A 17,292-nucleotide genomic window follows, 5' to 3' on the forward strand; every position below is an offset into this window, starting at 1 on the left:
ACCATCAAAAAGCACATGGTCAATTTCCTTTGCAGCACCACCAGCATTGGAATATCAAGTCCCTAAGTCCATAACTTCTTGCAAAGTCAAGGAACTTAGTGCTATTCTGGTTCACAGTTCCGGACCCATGGGGACCAACACATGTCTTATAACCATCCCTATCAGTTCCAGTCGATGCATTGAAATCCTCCAAGACTAGAAGATTATCTCGCCTTGGGCACTGATCAACCAGACTCGAGCGTGGCGTAGAATGTGTCCTTCATGGTGAGATCACTCGCCTCAGTTGGAACATATACAGAGACCAGGGAAACAACACTTTAGGAGTGACGAATTCTCAGTCTCATAATACGCTCATTGACCGGTGTTAACTCAATTATCATTGGAGTCAGCTTATTGGACACAGCTACAGTAACTCGTTGGGCATGGTAACAATCAGAGCGACCAAAACAGTCGTATTTTTAACCACCAGCCATGATCTCACCACTATTCGTTCCCCGAACCTCAGAGAGTGCTGCAATACCGATATCCAGATGCTTAACCTCAGATGGTAACAGACAGGTGATCATCTCTTAGAGGCAAGACATTCCATGCACTGACTCGAAGGGACCGCCTCAGGTTAATGCGAGGAGACTGTTGTCTGGATTGGGGGGACCATTCCCAAACCTTCACGGAGAAATTGGGGAAAAGGGTTTCAAAAATGTGGGTGAGCTCAAGCAATCAAGACAAGAAGGTTGAGACTGATCACTGCTCAGTACAGCAAATAATAATCCTATTGTGTTTACGAGGAAAAATAATTAATGGACCCGAGATCAATTCCTACATAGTGCATCTCAACACTGTCCAACTCCAAAATAGTTCCAGGAACGAACACGAGATGCAGATGCTGTATTGGGTAAGCACCATTACTTACCCAATATAGCAACACTGCCGATCAATTGGTGGCCTTTTTATGGAATAAAAGAGGACGTCATTGGCATCACATGTTCCGGATCCCCACTAACTGTGTTTTCCTCTCACTTTAAAACTCTCACGTTTCAGCCGTTTCACGTCCCATCAAGCCAAAGCAAGTTTACTCAATCGCACGATTTGCTGAGCATTCCCACAACAGGAAATCCTTGAACAGCGCCATAATATGAACTCCCTTTAAATAGTCCCCAAAGGATGCTTCTCGAGCACAAATAAGCATTTTAAGACCTCCAACCCTCTCTAACCGCGTAACTGCCTCAAAATCAAACAACCTCGAGTTCCACATTTAATCTTAGGTTTTGAGAAGATAGCACACCTCAAGTTTTACATCGAGTCATCCTTTTGAAGTACTCTGCAGTAAACAAGGAAATACAAGGAAATCTAACACAGGTGGAGGCCATTCGGCCCATCATGCTTGCACGATACTAATTTATCAACACAAGATCCAAGGAAGAAAATACAAAAAAAAAGTTTTTAATTAATGAAATAATTGTTGTTGTTTTTCAAATTTATTTTTTGTTTTTGTAGTTTTTTTTTTTTTCTTCCCCTCAGGGGAGGGGGCATGGGCTTGGTTGAAAACACACATCAACCATACAACCCACCTTGACAAGACCCCACAGCACTCCGTAAACATGCACACAATCACCCATCAATGCTCAAACGACACTACCGGTCAAAAGTTTTAGAACACCCCCATTTTTCAGTTTTTCCTGAAATTTCATCAGTTCAAGTCCAGTCAATAACCTGAAATGGTACAAAGCAAAGCAGTAAACTGCCAGAGGTTAAAAAAAAGTTTAGTTTACCAAAAACTGAAAAATAATGTAAATTTCAGAGTTGTTAAAAAAGGCCCTTTTCAGGGAACAAGTAATGGGTTAGCAACTGCAGCTGTTCTGCAGCAATGGAAGTAAATTAAGCCTTGAAAGTTGATGCAAACAATTCCTGCTGGTGTCCCAACTTTTGTTGTTTAGTTACAAACCCTTTGTCTGTATAAAAGCAGTGTTGGAACAGACTGTTGCTACACCATCTGAAGCATTATTTGGACAACATTGCACTGCAGGAAATAGTATATTGCCATCATAATGGCAAGAAAAAGACAATTAACAAAGGAAGACAGACAGACCATTATAACCCTTAAAAGTGTAGGTCTTTCCTTCAGAGAAATTGCAAAGAAAGCCAAGGTGTCAGTGAGTACAGTTTCCTACACCATCAAAAGGCACTTGGAAACTGGAGGAAACTCTGACAGGAAGAGGTCTGGCAGACCCAAAGCCACAACACAATCAGAGGACAAGTTTCTGAGAGTCAACAGCTTGCGTGATCGGCGGCTCACAGGACAGCAGCTTCAAGCACAGCTTAACACTGGTCGAAGTAAGGAAGTCTCAGTTTTAACGGTGAAGAGAAACTTCAAGCTGTAGGTTTGACAGGTCGAGTGGCAGTAAGAAAGCCATTGCTAAGATGGTAAAATAAGAAAAAGAGGCTTGCCTGGACCATGAAGCACTGCCAGTGGACAAGTGAAAACTGGAAGAAGGTCTTATGGACCGATGAATCAAAATTTGAAATCTTCAGTTCATCACGCTGGGTTTTTGTACGCCGTCGAGTGGGCGAAAGGATGGTTCCTCAGTGTGTGACACCAACTGTCAAACATGGAGGAGGAAGCGTGATGATCTGGGGCTCTTTTACTGGATCCAGAGTCGGCGACTTGCACAGAGTGACTGGTACCCTGAACCAAAAGGGCGATCACAGCAGTTTGCAGCACCATGCAATACCCTCTGGTCTACGCCTAGTTGGTCAGGGGTTCATCCTTCAGCAAGAAAATGACCCAAAACATACCTCCAGGCTATGTCAGAACTACGTTAGAAGAAAAGAACAAGACGGTAGGCTTCAAATCATGGAATAGCCAGCGCAGTCTCTAGACTTAAACCCCATCGAGCTGGTTTGGGATGAACTGGACAGAAGGGTGAAAACAAAGCAACCAACAAGTGCAACACATTTGTGGGCACTTCTGCAACAGTGTTGGGAAGTACTTTCCGAACAATATTTGATTTCCATTGTTGAATGAATGCCACGAGTATGTTCAGCTGTTACATCTGCAAAAGGTGGCTACTTTGATGAGTCAAAAATTTAGATTAAATTTTGTTCAACAAAACGATTCCATGATTTCTTTATCTGCAATTGTTTATTTGTTCTATGCTTTAATTTCAGAGTACATTGAAATATTAAACTGCTTAAATTTCAGTAAAAACTGGAAAAACGGAGGTGTTCTGAAACTTTTGACCGGTAGTGTACCTAAAAGTCATATCAACATCCCTGTACCTCTCTATCTCCATAACTTCCTGGTAACTATCTAAATATAAATGAAACTTATCGACTGTTTCAGCTGCCACTACCTCTCCAGGGAGACCTTTCCATGCATGAACTACTCGCTGAGTGAAAGTCCCCTGCCTTGTGACCGTCTTAATTCTCCTCTTCTTTACTCTCAAGCTATGGACCCTGGTCCTATCACTGTACACTCTGTTGAATAATTCATCTGCACTTATTTTATCTGTGCCTTTCATTATCTTAAACATCTCTATCATATCTACTTATAACCGCCTCCCTTCTAGTGAATAAAGCCCTGTCTCCTTCAGCCGCTCCTCAGAGCTGAGTCGAGCTAGGCCGGGAATCAATCTCGTAGCCCTGTGATGAATCCTCTTGATGGCATCTACAGTATGTCCTCCCTGAATTGTGGTGACCAAAAGTGCACACAACATTCGAGATGTGGCCCTCACTAAATTCCTGCACAATGTTAACACAACCTCTTGATTTATAAATGATCCCCCTCCGAATACAACCTAAAACCTTATTTGCTTTACCAATACCTGCCTGGCATTGTGCTGCCTCCTTACTCCTGTATCTATTACCACCCCCAGATCTTTCTCCTGTGTGACACACTCCAAAATTACCCCTTGCAACCTGCAATCTCTATTTTCATTGTTCTTCCCCATCCCCAACACCTTACACTTGCTCACGTTAAATTCCATCTGCCAAATCTATCCAAGTATCAATACTTTCCTGAATCTGATCACCACCCCCTCTGATATCCACCTTGCCTCCAAGCTTTGTGTAATCTGGAAATTTGGAAAGCTTTCTCTTCACCCCATTATCCAAATCGTTGATGTAAATAATGAATAATAATGGTCTGAGTACTGATCCCTGAGGTACCCCACTACTTACATCCTCCCATCAAGACACCCTCCTACTCACAGCCACTCTTTGCTTCCCATCACTAAGCCAGTTTCCGATCCAATTAGCCACCTGACCAGCCACTCCACAAACCCTCACCTTGGCTAACAACGTCTGATGTGGTACCTTATCAAATGCCTTCTTAAAGTCTAGACATACTAGGTCCACTGCCTTTCCCTCATCCACCCAATCAGACACTCCTTAATAGAACTCCAAAAGATTTGATAAACAGGAACTACCTTCGGTAAACCTATGCTGACGACCTTTAATTCATTTGTAATTGTTTAAATAGTTCCTCATCTGGTCCTTAATTAATGTCTCAAACACCTTCCCCACAACTGGTCAAACTAACAGGTCCATAGTTTCCCAATTCTTGTCTGGATCTTTTCTTTAATTATGGTGTTACATAAATTAATTAAGTAAATAAAATAAAATAAAAAACTCACAATGGGAGAAGGGGCGTGGCTTCAGCATATCCCGGCATGCATCGCACCTCCAAACTTCGATTGTTGTTCTGTGTTGTAATTTAAAATTATTATTATGATTTTTAATTAATCGTCGATTCTATTACTTGTAAAATAAGTTTGTTTTAACCTTAAATTTGTTTTTCTCGAACCATTGGGTTGATGTAAACTGTGTAAACGACTGCCAACGTTGCGTTTGCGTTGGTCATTGACGGGACCGTACCTTGACAAGGTAAACACATCAAGAGGCGTGTCACGTGACGTCACAAGGTCACATTCCCGAGTTCACGTGCCGTCTTGTCGGTCAATCAGGTGAGATAAACTTTTGGACTATTAGGGGTGCTGCATCTCAAGGCACGCACTTAGGCCAGGGGGACACTTGGCCGGCTGTGTCGTTTTTGCAACCCACGATGACCTCCGTAAAGAGCTCCGGGAGCTACCAACCCTGAAGGAGTGAAAACAAACTCGTACAATGGGCCGACGTGAGATGAGAAGATCGTGAGGGACGCCACGTGACCGGGTGGGGTGGAGATCAAGGGGCGGTCAAAGGCTACGAATGGGCGGGGCGTCGGTTGGAGCACGAGGCGTGACGTCACGGGCACGCTTTATCCGCGAAGATCGTGAGAGATGCCACGTGACCGGATGGGGTGGAGATCAAGGGGCGGTCAAAGGCTACGAATGGGCGGGGCGTCGGTTGGAGCACGAGGCGTGACGTCACGGGCACGCTTTATCCGCGAAGATCGTGAGAGATGCCACGTGACCGGATGGGGTGGAGATCAAGGGGCGGTCAAAGGCTACGAATGGGCGGGGCGTCGGTTGGAGCACGAGGCGTGACGTCACGGGCACGCGTCATGTGTGAGAGAAAGCTGTGTCCGTTCCTCCTGTGTGCTCTGTTCCTTGTCATTACGTTCTATAAATTGCTTCAGGACAACCTGTGTGAGTCGCTTCATCATGATCCGAGGGTGTGAGTGAAACGTGGAGATGTTGTCCACGGAGCGTTTCATGTTGTTTTTCTGTCCCGTTCGTCATGTTCATGGCTCTCTCCTACAGATGACTCGGTTTTGATACATCCCCTGAACCCCGAACGAAGCCCCGCCTTGTCCCGCTCGGCCCCTCAATGTGTTCCTGGTGAAGGACGAGGCTGCGGGAAGAGCTCGGATCAAATGTCCACAAAGGTTGGACTTGTACAGTGTATTGGTTTTGTGCACGGCTACACACACACACACACACACACACACACACACACACACACACACACACACACACACACACACACACACACACACACACGCACGGCGTGTCCATCGGTTTGTACACAGCACTCGATAACACTGTTTCTCGTACTGTAAATGACCGCAGTGAACCGCAAGACAGAGACGGTCCGATGTAAGATGACCTGTTTAAATATTGACACATTGTTCATTACAAAATTAGTTTCCTAATTGGTTCACGAGCGCCAGCCAGAGTGACCACTATATTCGTTATGTCTGTGTGTCTGTCTGTCTGTCCAGAGCATAACTCCGTGGACTTTGATCCGATCTTGATGAAACTTGGTTATGTGTTCGATATCAATGTGGAGTTGTGTTTTCCTCGATGTGGGTGGAGCCACACCACAAAAATAGCAGTAATTTTTAGGGGGTAGTCGGATTAAAAATCTATCTTCTCCTCGGGAATTGACTGAATGGAATGTGTTCTTCGGTATGTGAATAGCAAAATGAATTATCTAAAACTTGTCGTCCGATTTTTTTTTTTTTTTTTTCATTTTCGTCCCAAGGTCAAGGTCAAGAACTTAGAAAATTGCGAATTTTGAAATAAAAATCATATGACCCCCCCAAACTTTGAGAGCGAGGATGACAATATTTTTTTATGCATAATCTTGAGGTCATTCCCCACCTAAAGTGTTGAAACCATTTTGCTCTATCTCGAACACCTTGCCCGTGGCGCCCCCTTCAAGTTTGTTTTTACGCTGATTTCATCAAAGTATGGATAATCCGAGGAATGCGAAATGCCATATAGCCTATATGACGTTATATTGTTCCTGGAATGTTCCAGAGGAAGTTTTGCACCAAAGGTCATAATCCTTGACCTTTGACCTTTAAAGTTCACAAAGGTCAAATTTTCAAAGTTGTGGGAATCGAACCGGGTTTTCGACCTTCGACAAACGAACTCCAATATGCTAAAGCACGTATCCTGTTTCCTTATTTTAATGTCCACAACATTGTTTTGTGACCTTTAAAGATTATGCAAAGGTCAAATTTTGAAAGTTGTTGAACAAAACCGGGTTTTCGACATTTTGCAGCTTATAACCTGTCACCCGTACCACAACATGTTGATCATTTTTATAACTTGGTCAAAAATGATCACAGTCTCATCCTTGACTTCTGAAACGATCTACATCGTCAAATACCGCTCGTGAACCATCGTCGTCTTCAGACTTGTCATTATTAGATGTTTAATGTACTGTATAATTGTATATATAAGCAGTAACTAGATGAAATCCTAGAGGGGTCATTTGTGTACAATCTGACGCTGCATCATCTGCACGGCAGACGCACGTCTGTGGTGATTGGGCGGAATGCACAAACGTCGTGGCATCATTGTTGCGCGTGATGCAATTGTGTTGAAGCGCATGACGCGTCCCGTGCAGGAAGCATTCGTGCCAGACGGCGACATGGCGGAAGAGCAGGGCGAGGAGTTCCACCTGCACGACGTGCTGGTGACTTTCAAGGCGTGTCTCTCGCAGGACAACGAGCTCCGTTTGGATGAGTACCTGCGCGGGTGGAAGGCATTAATCAAGTGAGCTCATTATCACAGAATTGTGTGTATGCTCACTGACTCATGTCCTTTTGCCAAAGCGGTTTGCTTGCAAGGGTTGTACTCGGTACTTTGCATTCCTCTCCCAGTGGTCGCCAGGGCAGGAATTTGTCCACCTAAATTGGGATCTTTAACGGCCATCCGACGGACGACGCACATTGATGGATCACCGGGATGACAGTTTATAGCCCGGTCGGGATTCGAACCATGGCTGGACAGTGTGGAGCGAGCATGCATACCTCCAGGCTTTCCTGTGGATGCTCACTGTTGAATATCGATATTAAGCCCCATGGAATCACTGTGTTAACAGTTGAGTGAGTTTGTGCATAAAAGGGGAAAAAAAGGTTTCAACGATGGAATTGAGAAAACGAAGGGAGGAGGATGATGATGATGATTATGATGATTGAGACTTGTGGGAAAGTTCCAGAGATCCCAGCCATGTTCATTTCTTTGCACAGACACTTGGTGGGTGTGATTTCCATCCCGAGGTCATGAGCAAACGGTATGCAAGGCAACTGCCTCTTCCTGAAGGTTGAGACGTTGCTGCACATTCCATCAGTGTGAGGTCATTGTAAATACACAAACCCCCCCTCACTTCCTTCATGGGATTTGTCCTAATCCGTTCTTCAAGATGGAAGAAAAATCCCATGGAATAAGCAATGGATTGAACTTGGGGTGTTTATGCTCCTCTAATGGAACGTTTACACCATTCCACTTTATCAGTGTTACTCGTTTACTATATGAAATGGATGTACTGTACTGGTAAATGGATAGAATCGTGGGAAACAGATAAGCAACCTGCTTCAAATGTAAACGTTTTATATGCTTCTTGAAATGATAAGGAAACGGGTGACCTCGTCATGTCTGCCGGCATTAGTTGCCGGACGTTGAAAGATCTCACCAAGTTCAGCACGAGGAGTAGGTGAGCTGTTGCTGGCACTGTGGCTTTGAAATTACAAATTCCTGCTCTAACCTACATGTGGCACTGCATCAGCAGCATGGCCTGAAGAAAATGATGCAACCACACTTATGTGCTACATATGAAAGGAAAGGATAGAACCTCATTCCAGTGTGCAAATGCATGTTGTGTGGGGCAGGCAGGGGTGGGGGGGGGGTGAAGGATAAGGAGGTGGTTGCGCCGGTTCCACACCCTGGGCTGGGCGTGGCACCGGTTCCACACCCTGGGCTGGGCGTGGTGCCGGTGGACTTTCTTCCTCTGGCATGTGGCTGTTTATGGCATCATTTCTGGAAGACTTTGTTGTGCAGTTTAATTTTGAAAAATTGTATCCTGGTCGTATTGGGGAGGGGGGAGGGAAAGTCTCTTACATATCTGTCTAATGAGGGAAAACATTGTGGACACTTGTTGGACAACTGAAAAAAAAAATATTCAGGCAACCAAATCTGTAATGGTGCCTGCTAGAGGGGCAACGACATAAATTTTGGGAGCCCTAATGTATAGAGGGTCATGTCTGTGCAGTCCAGGCCTTGTGAAAAATTGGCCTCTATGGACTTGCTCCAACGGTTCACCTCACACAACTTCCTGTTGGTGTTTATCAGGTTTTGTTTCTTTGCATATCGACCTGCTGGGTGTGGTTCCCATCAAGAGTTTGAGTTGAAGGTATGCAAGGCAACTGTCTTGCTGAAGGTTGAGACACTGCAACATACAAAATCAGTGTTGGCTCAAATGAATGAGTACACTTTTTTGTGAACATGGATTAAATATATTTCTCAACAAGGCAGCTGAAGTACAATACTTTCATTCAGATTTTGTACTGGTCCTTTAAAAAAAAGGTCAATTTTATTTCCATTGTGCAAAAGCAATGGAACTTGAATATGAAATAAATCCACCTCACAAACTCTCATCGTGTGTGTGCTTTTCAGGTTCATGAACAGCCTCGGGACTGTGTTTTCCTTTGTGTCGACCGATGCCGTGAACAAAATAGGAATCTTGGAGAGGCTCCGGAAACAGAGTGGGCCCGGTGACCCGGGGAGCATGCAGGCCATGGTATGGGCGGAGCTCACGGCCAAGCGAGTCAACTTCAAGATGGTGCCGTCGACTGACACAGAGGCTTCCGGGACTCGGACATTCCTGCGCCTGCATCGTGCTCTGCTTTGGCTTCGGCTTTTCTTGGAGCGTCTGCAGAATAGCGCCCCAGATGGACGGACGAGCATCATGTGCGCCGAGGCTTACAAAGAGTCCTTGGCACAGCACCATCCGTGGTTCATCCAGAAAGTGGCATCTGTGGCGTTTTACACACTGCCTTCACGAAAGGTCTTCTTCGAGGCAATGCATGCGGGCACAGATGATGAAGTGATCTCTCTGCTCCAAGAAGCACTCCCAGCTCTCACCATGGTCTACGATGTCGCGCAAAAGTTTTATGAGCAAAACGATTTACTCGATCTCCCATGAAGGCCTGACATTTTTACCACCAGACTGGAAATCGGTGTACCTGCACTCAATACAATTACTACTAATGCTATGACCAGTCTTTAAAGATTGAAATTGTGCACGCACTTTGGACAAATGTAACAACATTGGTAAATGGTGTGCTGCAAGATGTATAAACAAATTGTAACTGCTTCTTTGGATTGATTGTACAACGTTCTAATTTTTGAGTGATTTATTTGGCAGCTATGCACTTGTGATCACCAAAAGATATGACTTGACATCTAAATCTCAAAACTTTGACAGGCAAGTACATAAGCAGGTAGGCCTGTTTGATGTCCCCTTCTCAGCTTGACACTGTTTATGACTGTCATTCTAAATACACCGCCCATTCACTTCCATGACGGGATCTGTTCTTCGAGCCTTTTCCTTAACATGAAAGAAAAATCCCATGGCATAAGGAATCAGACTTTGAACTCAGGGTGTTTATGCTCTTTGAATGGAATTTTTCCAACATTCTGCTTTTCTATTGGTGCGACTCGTTTTAAAAAAGAGGGACGACCTGATAAATGGATAGAAGTGGTCAACAGGTAAACAACTTGCTTAAGGCCCGGTCACACCTTGACGTTTTAGCCAGCGATGGCAACGTATTAAAATGTATGTAAAACGCTGGCTGACGTTAAACTTTTGATGTTTTTTTTTTTAAGATTCGGACGTATTCATAACGAGTTGGTCGTATGCATAACATATTAGTAATGGACACAGAACGTTTCGTTGTTATAGATAACTTATACCAACGAATGCTGAACCTGTTGTCGGCCTACACAACCGATGCCCAACGATAGTCTAACTTAGGCATAGCGCGTTGCACGCATCGCCGACGATGTTGTGACGTAGCCTATTAAAAGGCTGACGCACAACGATTCGAATCATAACTGCCGTAGAAATGGAAGTGACAACATCGCGGTCACACCTTGGCGATCTTGCCAGCGTATGCCGACCTAAGAAAAATGTGTCAAACGTTGGGGGCACGTCAAATACGGTACGAGTAAGTTTGGTATACGTGAGTAGAACGCTAAAGTACGCTATCATACGTCGTAGTAAGTAGAGTACGTCAAGAAATTTTAAACATGTTCAAAATTTTACGACGTACTCGGCGTATGACACACGTTCCGCATGCGATGGGGATAGGTTTTACACACGATATGCGGACGCTTACACACGTCCACAAAGGCTACTTATAAGCTACTCATAAGTCGAAACACGTCGCGGTAATGTCTTTTTTACGCGAAACTTATTTCTAACTTATGTTTGACGTGCTTTGAACCAATTCTTTACGTAGTCCCAACACACATCGACGTATGTAGACGTATTCCAATGACGTCTTCCGGTCAACAAAAAAAATAAATTAACGTGTTTCTAGCTTACAACTGCCATATAAAGACGTGTTCCCAGCGGTTTTGGGAATTGGTATATAAAAATGGTGTTCATAAAAGGGGAACCCAACAGTGTTTTCAAGTCCTTTTTGAGTCGATGTCCATGTCAGCAGTAACAGTATCAGTATTAGTAGTAGTTTGTTCATGTTGGCAGTAGTAGGTGAGTGTGAGGGGGAGGGTGTGGGTTATGATGGATCCTCCTTGCATCCGCGTGTCCACGGGTAGGTTCATAGGCTGCCACTCAACGATTTAAATGGCTGCATCTCCACTATTGAAAGTAGACGCTTGCGCTCAACAATTGTTTTTTTACACTCAATGACTTTTAAACGGTACCACTCAGCCATTTTCATTGTTTACAATGAACGATTTAAATTGCTGTCACTCGCCTTTGTTTTTTGACGCTGGGGTTTTGAAATTTGAAGCGTTTCTTCTGAATGTGTTAAAACGCTCAAACTCGACTATTTTAAGTAGACGCTGCCGATGGACAATTGGAATCATAGCCAAGCTAGACATCGAAGTGTGAACATCCTCGTCATGCCAAAGAAAAGTTTGAAGAATGCTGCAAATAAGTGTCCTGGCCGTGGCCGTGGACGCTGACGCAAGGACGATCCATTATACCGACGTCTTTCAGCCTATGAGTAACTTAAAAGTAACGTCTGTCGATGTGTGGCAACGATCGCGTAACGTGCCAACAACACGTTAATCATAGGTTAGAAATAAGTTTCGGATACGCTAAACATTACCTCGGCGTGTCTCAACTTATGATTAACTTAAAAGTAGCATGTGTTGACGTCTGTCAACGATCGCAGACCGTGCATACAACTTGTGGCCAGCGTAGCGGAACGTGTGAGTCATACGCCGGCATACGTCGTGAAATTTCAAGCATGAAAAAAAATTTGAGGACAACCGAAAAGTACAACGTTTAAAGCCAACGTACAACGACGTATGGCAGTGTTTTTCAGCATGCTCTCAATGTTATCAAAACTTACCCATACCGTATTCAACGTGTGCCAGCGTTTTAGAAAAAAAATTCAAAAATCGGCATACGTTGGCTAAAACGTCAAGGTGTGACCGGGCCTTTAGACTGGGGAAGAGGCAAACATTTTATAGGATTCTTCAAATAATAAGCAAACAGGTAATCCTGGTTTCCTTTGTTGTTTTCTAATTGAACTGTTGTTGAATTATTCTCTGCTGAATAAAAGAGGAATTTAAAATGGAATGCAACAAGTTAATATTTAAACGATTAACCAACCAACATGTCGATCACTTTGAAAGGCCATGCTCATCCACATCCATTCATTTCTTGGGTGGGGTGTGGGGGGGGGCAGAAAGGGGGAAAGGACCCACTTGGATCCTTTCAAGTGAAACAATTCCCTTCTTTCATTCAACTCTTCCCTTTCACTTTGAACTGACAGCCACAATTACACTATTCATTGTACCTTCACAGCAACCTAACCGATGAGAAATGTTTTCCTTCATTTAATTAAAAAATAAATAACGGGTTGGTAGATATCGATGATGAAATAATTTCCAGAAAATGAGTTTCCCTCTGTACAGTTTTAACATCTTCCTTACATCACTGCTACGTTTTAGTGCAACAGTTAAACGTCTGCAGTTATTTGCCAGTACGAACCTCACAATGCAAAGCTTAATAGAAAAGTTCAAGATTCTGTTTCCAACATCTTGAACTGTAAGGTCCACTTTGAAAGTGAGACTTGTTGAGAGTTCAAACAACTGTCGAAAGTCACATTCTCCACTTGGTGGATGGTTCTATGGGCACAAAAGTTCAAAGTGCCTCTCCAATGCAAGTAACAGTGGTGCAATGCGTGATGGAACGTGGAGAAAAACTCCAATAGGGGAGAGAGAGAGAGGAGGGAAGTTGTGGATAACCAGAGGTTTCTTGCATCACTGTTGTGGTTTGGTTTTCCAAGCAGACAAGCCAAGATGCTGAAGTCCCAGTAATCGCAGTGAAACGAACCACCACCACAGCAAACCGAGCAGGGCGCAAAAGACCGACTCGATGTAATAGCCATCCACAATTGTTTCACATCTCCCTCCGACCTCTGTGCACAGCTGTGTGCACAAACACACACACACAAATGCCTGAATGACCCAAGGAAAAAAAATGCTCCGATTATGAGATCATCCTCATGACTACAATCAATGTTCCAATAAAGCAGTTTTAATGTTTCAATAGCTTTGTTGCTCATAAAGCAGTTGCTTGGCAGGGGGTATTAGTCAGTGCCGGGTTTACAATGGCCCCAGACCAACAATCAGAAGGGACCCATAGCGACCAATATATTTTAAAGTGTACACATCAAGATCTTCAACGGCCACCATTATCCCACCTTTGTGGAGTCGGCCAGAGGAAACTTGGCCCAAGTATTCATGAACCCACTGGTCAGGCCTAGCATTCGATTAGTTAGGGCAGGAATTTGGAATTGGTGCCAATGGTAGTTCGCCTACTATTCACAAAGGGCACCATGGGATCCTTAATTTCCACCAACTAATGCCGGCAGACAGGACGTCCATCCGAGGGACGGCACACACTAATGAATCACCTTGCCTGTGAAACACTGGACTGACAGTTTATAGCTGGGTCAGGAATCAAACCAAGGCGAGTGTGCGTACGTACGTCTAGGACATTCTGCCAGCCCAAGTGTACACATCGTGATACGTTTCAAGAAAGAATACTTGTAGCATTTCATGCAAGAATATTGTTACGGCTGTGGAAATTTGTAATACACCAGAAAGGTCCTCAGGTTAGATATATCGATAAGTTAATGTGTAGTTAGTCCACACCCGTTGTTTAGAGGGAATATGTGCGATTCATCCGGGCTGCGACGCTTTGAGTTAGCCATTTTTCTTTCTCTATTGTTATTTTGGACCAATCAGCCCGCCAACAACTCAAACACCACCACCTTCGCCTCTTTACCTCCACAACTCCACCCCGCAAACATCGCTTCACCACCATTCTCAAACGAAGCCCGCCAACAACTCAAACACCACCACTTTCGCCTCTTTACCTCCACAACTACACCCCGCAAACATCGCTTCACCGCCATTCTCAAATGATGCCCGCCAACAACCAAACCACCACAGCAAACCCCCCACAACCATCAACCACACCACCTGCCAATACCGAATGTCGTGCTGTGCAGGGCCCGTTCGGTGATTGTCGCCGAACGCGTCGAGCCGCGAGTACAAATGGATGCCTTTGGAAGAGGGAAATCGGATCAGGAGAGGCTCACGCCCCTTTTTGCCCGACCAATGGCTAAACGTCGGGTGGCGTGGCCCCGCCTCCAAGCGCGTTTTGATCCGCGAATTAGCATACACGCTCCTCCCCCGGTCTATAAATACGCGAGCACAAGGCGACTCACAAGTGTTGGGTTGTGCTGAGCTGTGCGGTGCTGTGCTGGCTGGGATGGTCGAGTGAAGCTGAAGGTCGTCGTTGAGGTTGTCGTTGCTGGGTCGAGGGACGAGTCGCGGAGTGAAGCAGGGACGCGGAAGAGGGCTCAGGGGCGAGAGTTCGCCAGAGTCGGTGCAGTCCCAAGGTCCCGCTAGAGGGACGGAGCGTCTGCCATTCTCTCTCTCCACCCCGAAAATCAACAATTTCCCCCATCCGCGCTGAGATAGCGCCGGTAACCCCGTCCGTTCCCCACCCCAACTGTGGTGTCGACCGACCAACACGTGCCCGCGCAACGCATGCCAAAAGGAGCTCACCGACTACGCTAGGGGCACGGAGTCAGGCACGTTACGCTGACATTGCGACTAGCCCGCCATCGCGCCACGAGGGCGCGGGCAAGACCCCTTTGGTCTCGTGGACCTGGCCGCTCACCCAGGTCGCACGTACATTTGGTCCACGGACCTGTCTGCCCCCTTGCCTGTGAGGGTGGCTTTTATTTGCTTGTTGTGTAAATGTGTGTGTGTGGCGCCAGTCTTTTAAGTAAACCTTAATAAGTGCTTGTACATTGCTTTATTCGGTGGTAACTCTTTTGCTTGCTTTCACTGTATGGCTGTAAATACGTGCCTTGTCTGCATGTATAATAAACTACTTGCTTGTCGAACTGTTTCCCGTTTCAGTGCGTCCTTTCCTTTGTTCGAAAGTTCCATCTTGCATCACGTAAGGGATTGGTAGTGGATGTAGACACCCAATAAATAATCTGAACCGTCGAGGTCGGCGATAACTCCACTCGGTTATCCCTGCAGCACGGAACGAGCCGCTTAAGCGGTTCGTGTCCGGAGTCGACCTGCGGCGTGGTACAACTCCTCGGTACGCTACCCGCGCGGGTACTTAGGTATATGGACATTCGGCGATTCACCCTATTTCGCGCGGGTAGAATGCGGACTGGGTTGTGGTGAGGTTAAACCCCCACCCGTGGCTAGCTCCTTGGCGGTAGTTCCAAGAGGGTCATGACTGAATTGTCCGTTCCGGTGGGCGATGCGTCGCGATTTGAGTTACGTGGCCGATCGCACGCCGGGCGGGCGGAATTCGTAACAATATGTATGAAACTTAGTGGATCAGCAAATGGCAGGCTGTTTTTATCTACCATTTTATTTATATTTTTTCCATTTGTTTATTTTATGTACACTTGTGTAAATACTACTGCCCTAGGGTGACCATTGCTGGTACCTGAGTGGCCGCCACCTACGTATGTAACTTAAACTTGTAAATAAAACTTGTATGCGGATGTGCCATGTCAGAGACAACTTCTGTGTCAATCTCCTGTCTTTCACAATGGCTCCCCAAATGGAGGCCCACACATTTGTTTGGCACCAGGCCCACAAAAGGTTAATCCAGCCCTGGGTAAGGTTACGGTTATACTGTGTGGCTTGCCATTGCCTTTGCAGTCAGTCGAGGTAGGAATTTGGAATTTGGTGAGAGTAATGGCGATAACTCAACTACTCTTTGGAAAGGACAACGTGGGGTCTAATATCCATCAACTAACTCTGGCAGATGGAACACAAAGCTTAACCTCCATCCAAGGAATGGCTCACACATTGTCGTCTTGCATTTCATGTGAAACACCAAGATGAGAGTTTATACTTGCAGATAACCCTCCCACGGAGTGGGTTTTCAGATTTCAAAAATACTGTTTGAATGTTTTGTAGAATGAAGGGTTTTTACGGTGGCCAGAGTGCAAATCCTGCCACCAACCTCCAAGGAAAGGTTGTCCACTGCAAGACGACGACCACAGACGCAATTGGCCATCAGATAAAGATGGCCGTTGGCTCACAAGGAGCTCCTCCACCCTTTGACAGGTTTTGTTTTTAGTTCTGCTGGGTGTCCATGTCCATACACCCTCCTCACCAGCAAAAAAAAAAAAAAAAAAAAAAAAAAAAAAAAAAACTTGGTGGGGGAGAAGGTTTACTCGCAGACAACTCAACAATGAAACAGGTTAATGAAACAGGTTTACATGGTACCTGGAGCAAAGTCACAGATCTGATGGGGCCTGACCTGACAAGGAGAGAGGAGGGAAGATTTGTATGTCTTTGAGCAAGATATCTCAAAACGTTATGGACTGATTCAGATGAAACTTTGAGGACAGCTTGGGTGGGTGACAAGGACAAATAGATGAGATATTGGCTCAGATCCAGATGCAGATTCGGCCCATGAGTGGGATACAAATCATAAATTGTTCAGTCTGGTGGAGATATGTGTTCAATGGAGTGCCGTTCTTGTTCGTTTGACTTCCATGTACTCCGAAACCGCTGGCCAAAATGAGTTGAAAAAAACCTGTTGGTTCTACTCTGGATTTGTCTGAGAAGGTTTTAGGGCGTTTAATAAAATAAAATTAAAATCCAACAAACATCAGAGGCCTGCGGGTGTAGAAAGTGATACGAAGCAGATCGCCCACAAGTCGACTGGTGGAAAGGCACCACAAAAGCAATTGGTAACCAAGATACCAAGGAAAAGCATGCCAGCCACCAGCAACATGGAAAATAAATAAATAAATAAATAAAACCGCATTGTTACTCGCCTGGAACTGTGGCACTGCACGAGATC

The 17,292-nt window shown here is 45.1% G+C and overlaps 2 protein-coding genes and 1 long non-coding RNA gene across 8 annotated transcripts in view; 1 reads left to right on the plus strand and 2 right to left on the minus strand.

Moving 5' to 3' along the window:
• The window catches only part of LOC147018424 (uncharacterized), a 53,525-nt gene extending 48,244 nt beyond the window's left edge, over window positions 1-5,281 (minus strand). For 2 of the 3 annotated variants that reach the window (XR_015062378.1, XR_015062379.1), the window contains exon 1: window positions 4,873-5,281. This is a non-coding gene — a long non-coding RNA (uncharacterized LOC147018424). Of the gene's footprint in view, window positions 1-4,631; window positions 4,700-4,872 lie in introns of all 3 variants that reach the window. The other variant, XR_015062377.1, reaches the window with a different exon arrangement.
• Window positions 5,282-5,449: 168 nt separating this feature from the next.
• On the plus strand, window positions 5,450-12,504 carry CPTP (ceramide-1-phosphate transfer protein). Of its 2 annotated transcripts, none has more exons than XM_085898051.1 (4): window positions 5,450-5,585; window positions 5,700-5,824; window positions 7,297-7,445; window positions 9,345-12,504. In XM_085898051.1, exons 1-4 carry the CDS (start codon window positions 5,450-5,452, stop codon window positions 9,871-9,873), a joined length of 939 nt encoding a protein of 312 aa, XP_085754177.1. In that variant the 3' UTR covers window positions 9,874-12,504. The 2 variants fall into 2 exon arrangements, with proteins under 2 accessions (XP_085754177.1, XP_085754178.1); XM_085898052.1 differs by having other exon boundaries at window positions 5,486-5,504.
• Window positions 10,067-17,292, minus strand: part of SLC33A1 (solute carrier family 33 member 1) — a 61,209-nt gene continuing 53,983 nt past the window's right edge. For all 3 annotated transcript variants that reach the window (XM_085898050.1, XM_085898048.1, XM_085898049.1), the window contains exon 10: window positions 10,067-13,358. In XM_085898050.1, the coding sequence (XP_085754176.1) occupies window positions 13,191-13,358 (168 nt within the window). In that variant the 3' untranslated portion in view covers window positions 10,067-13,190. The remainder of the gene's footprint in view (window positions 13,359-17,292) is intronic.

The sequence above is a fragment of the Eptatretus burgeri genome, chromosome 10, assembly GCF_056783735.1.
Source record: "Eptatretus burgeri isolate ZD-2024b chromosome 10, Ebu_testis_v1, whole genome shotgun sequence".
NCBI classification, from domain to species: Eukaryota; Metazoa; Chordata; class Myxini; order Myxiniformes; family Myxinidae; genus Eptatretus; species Eptatretus burgeri.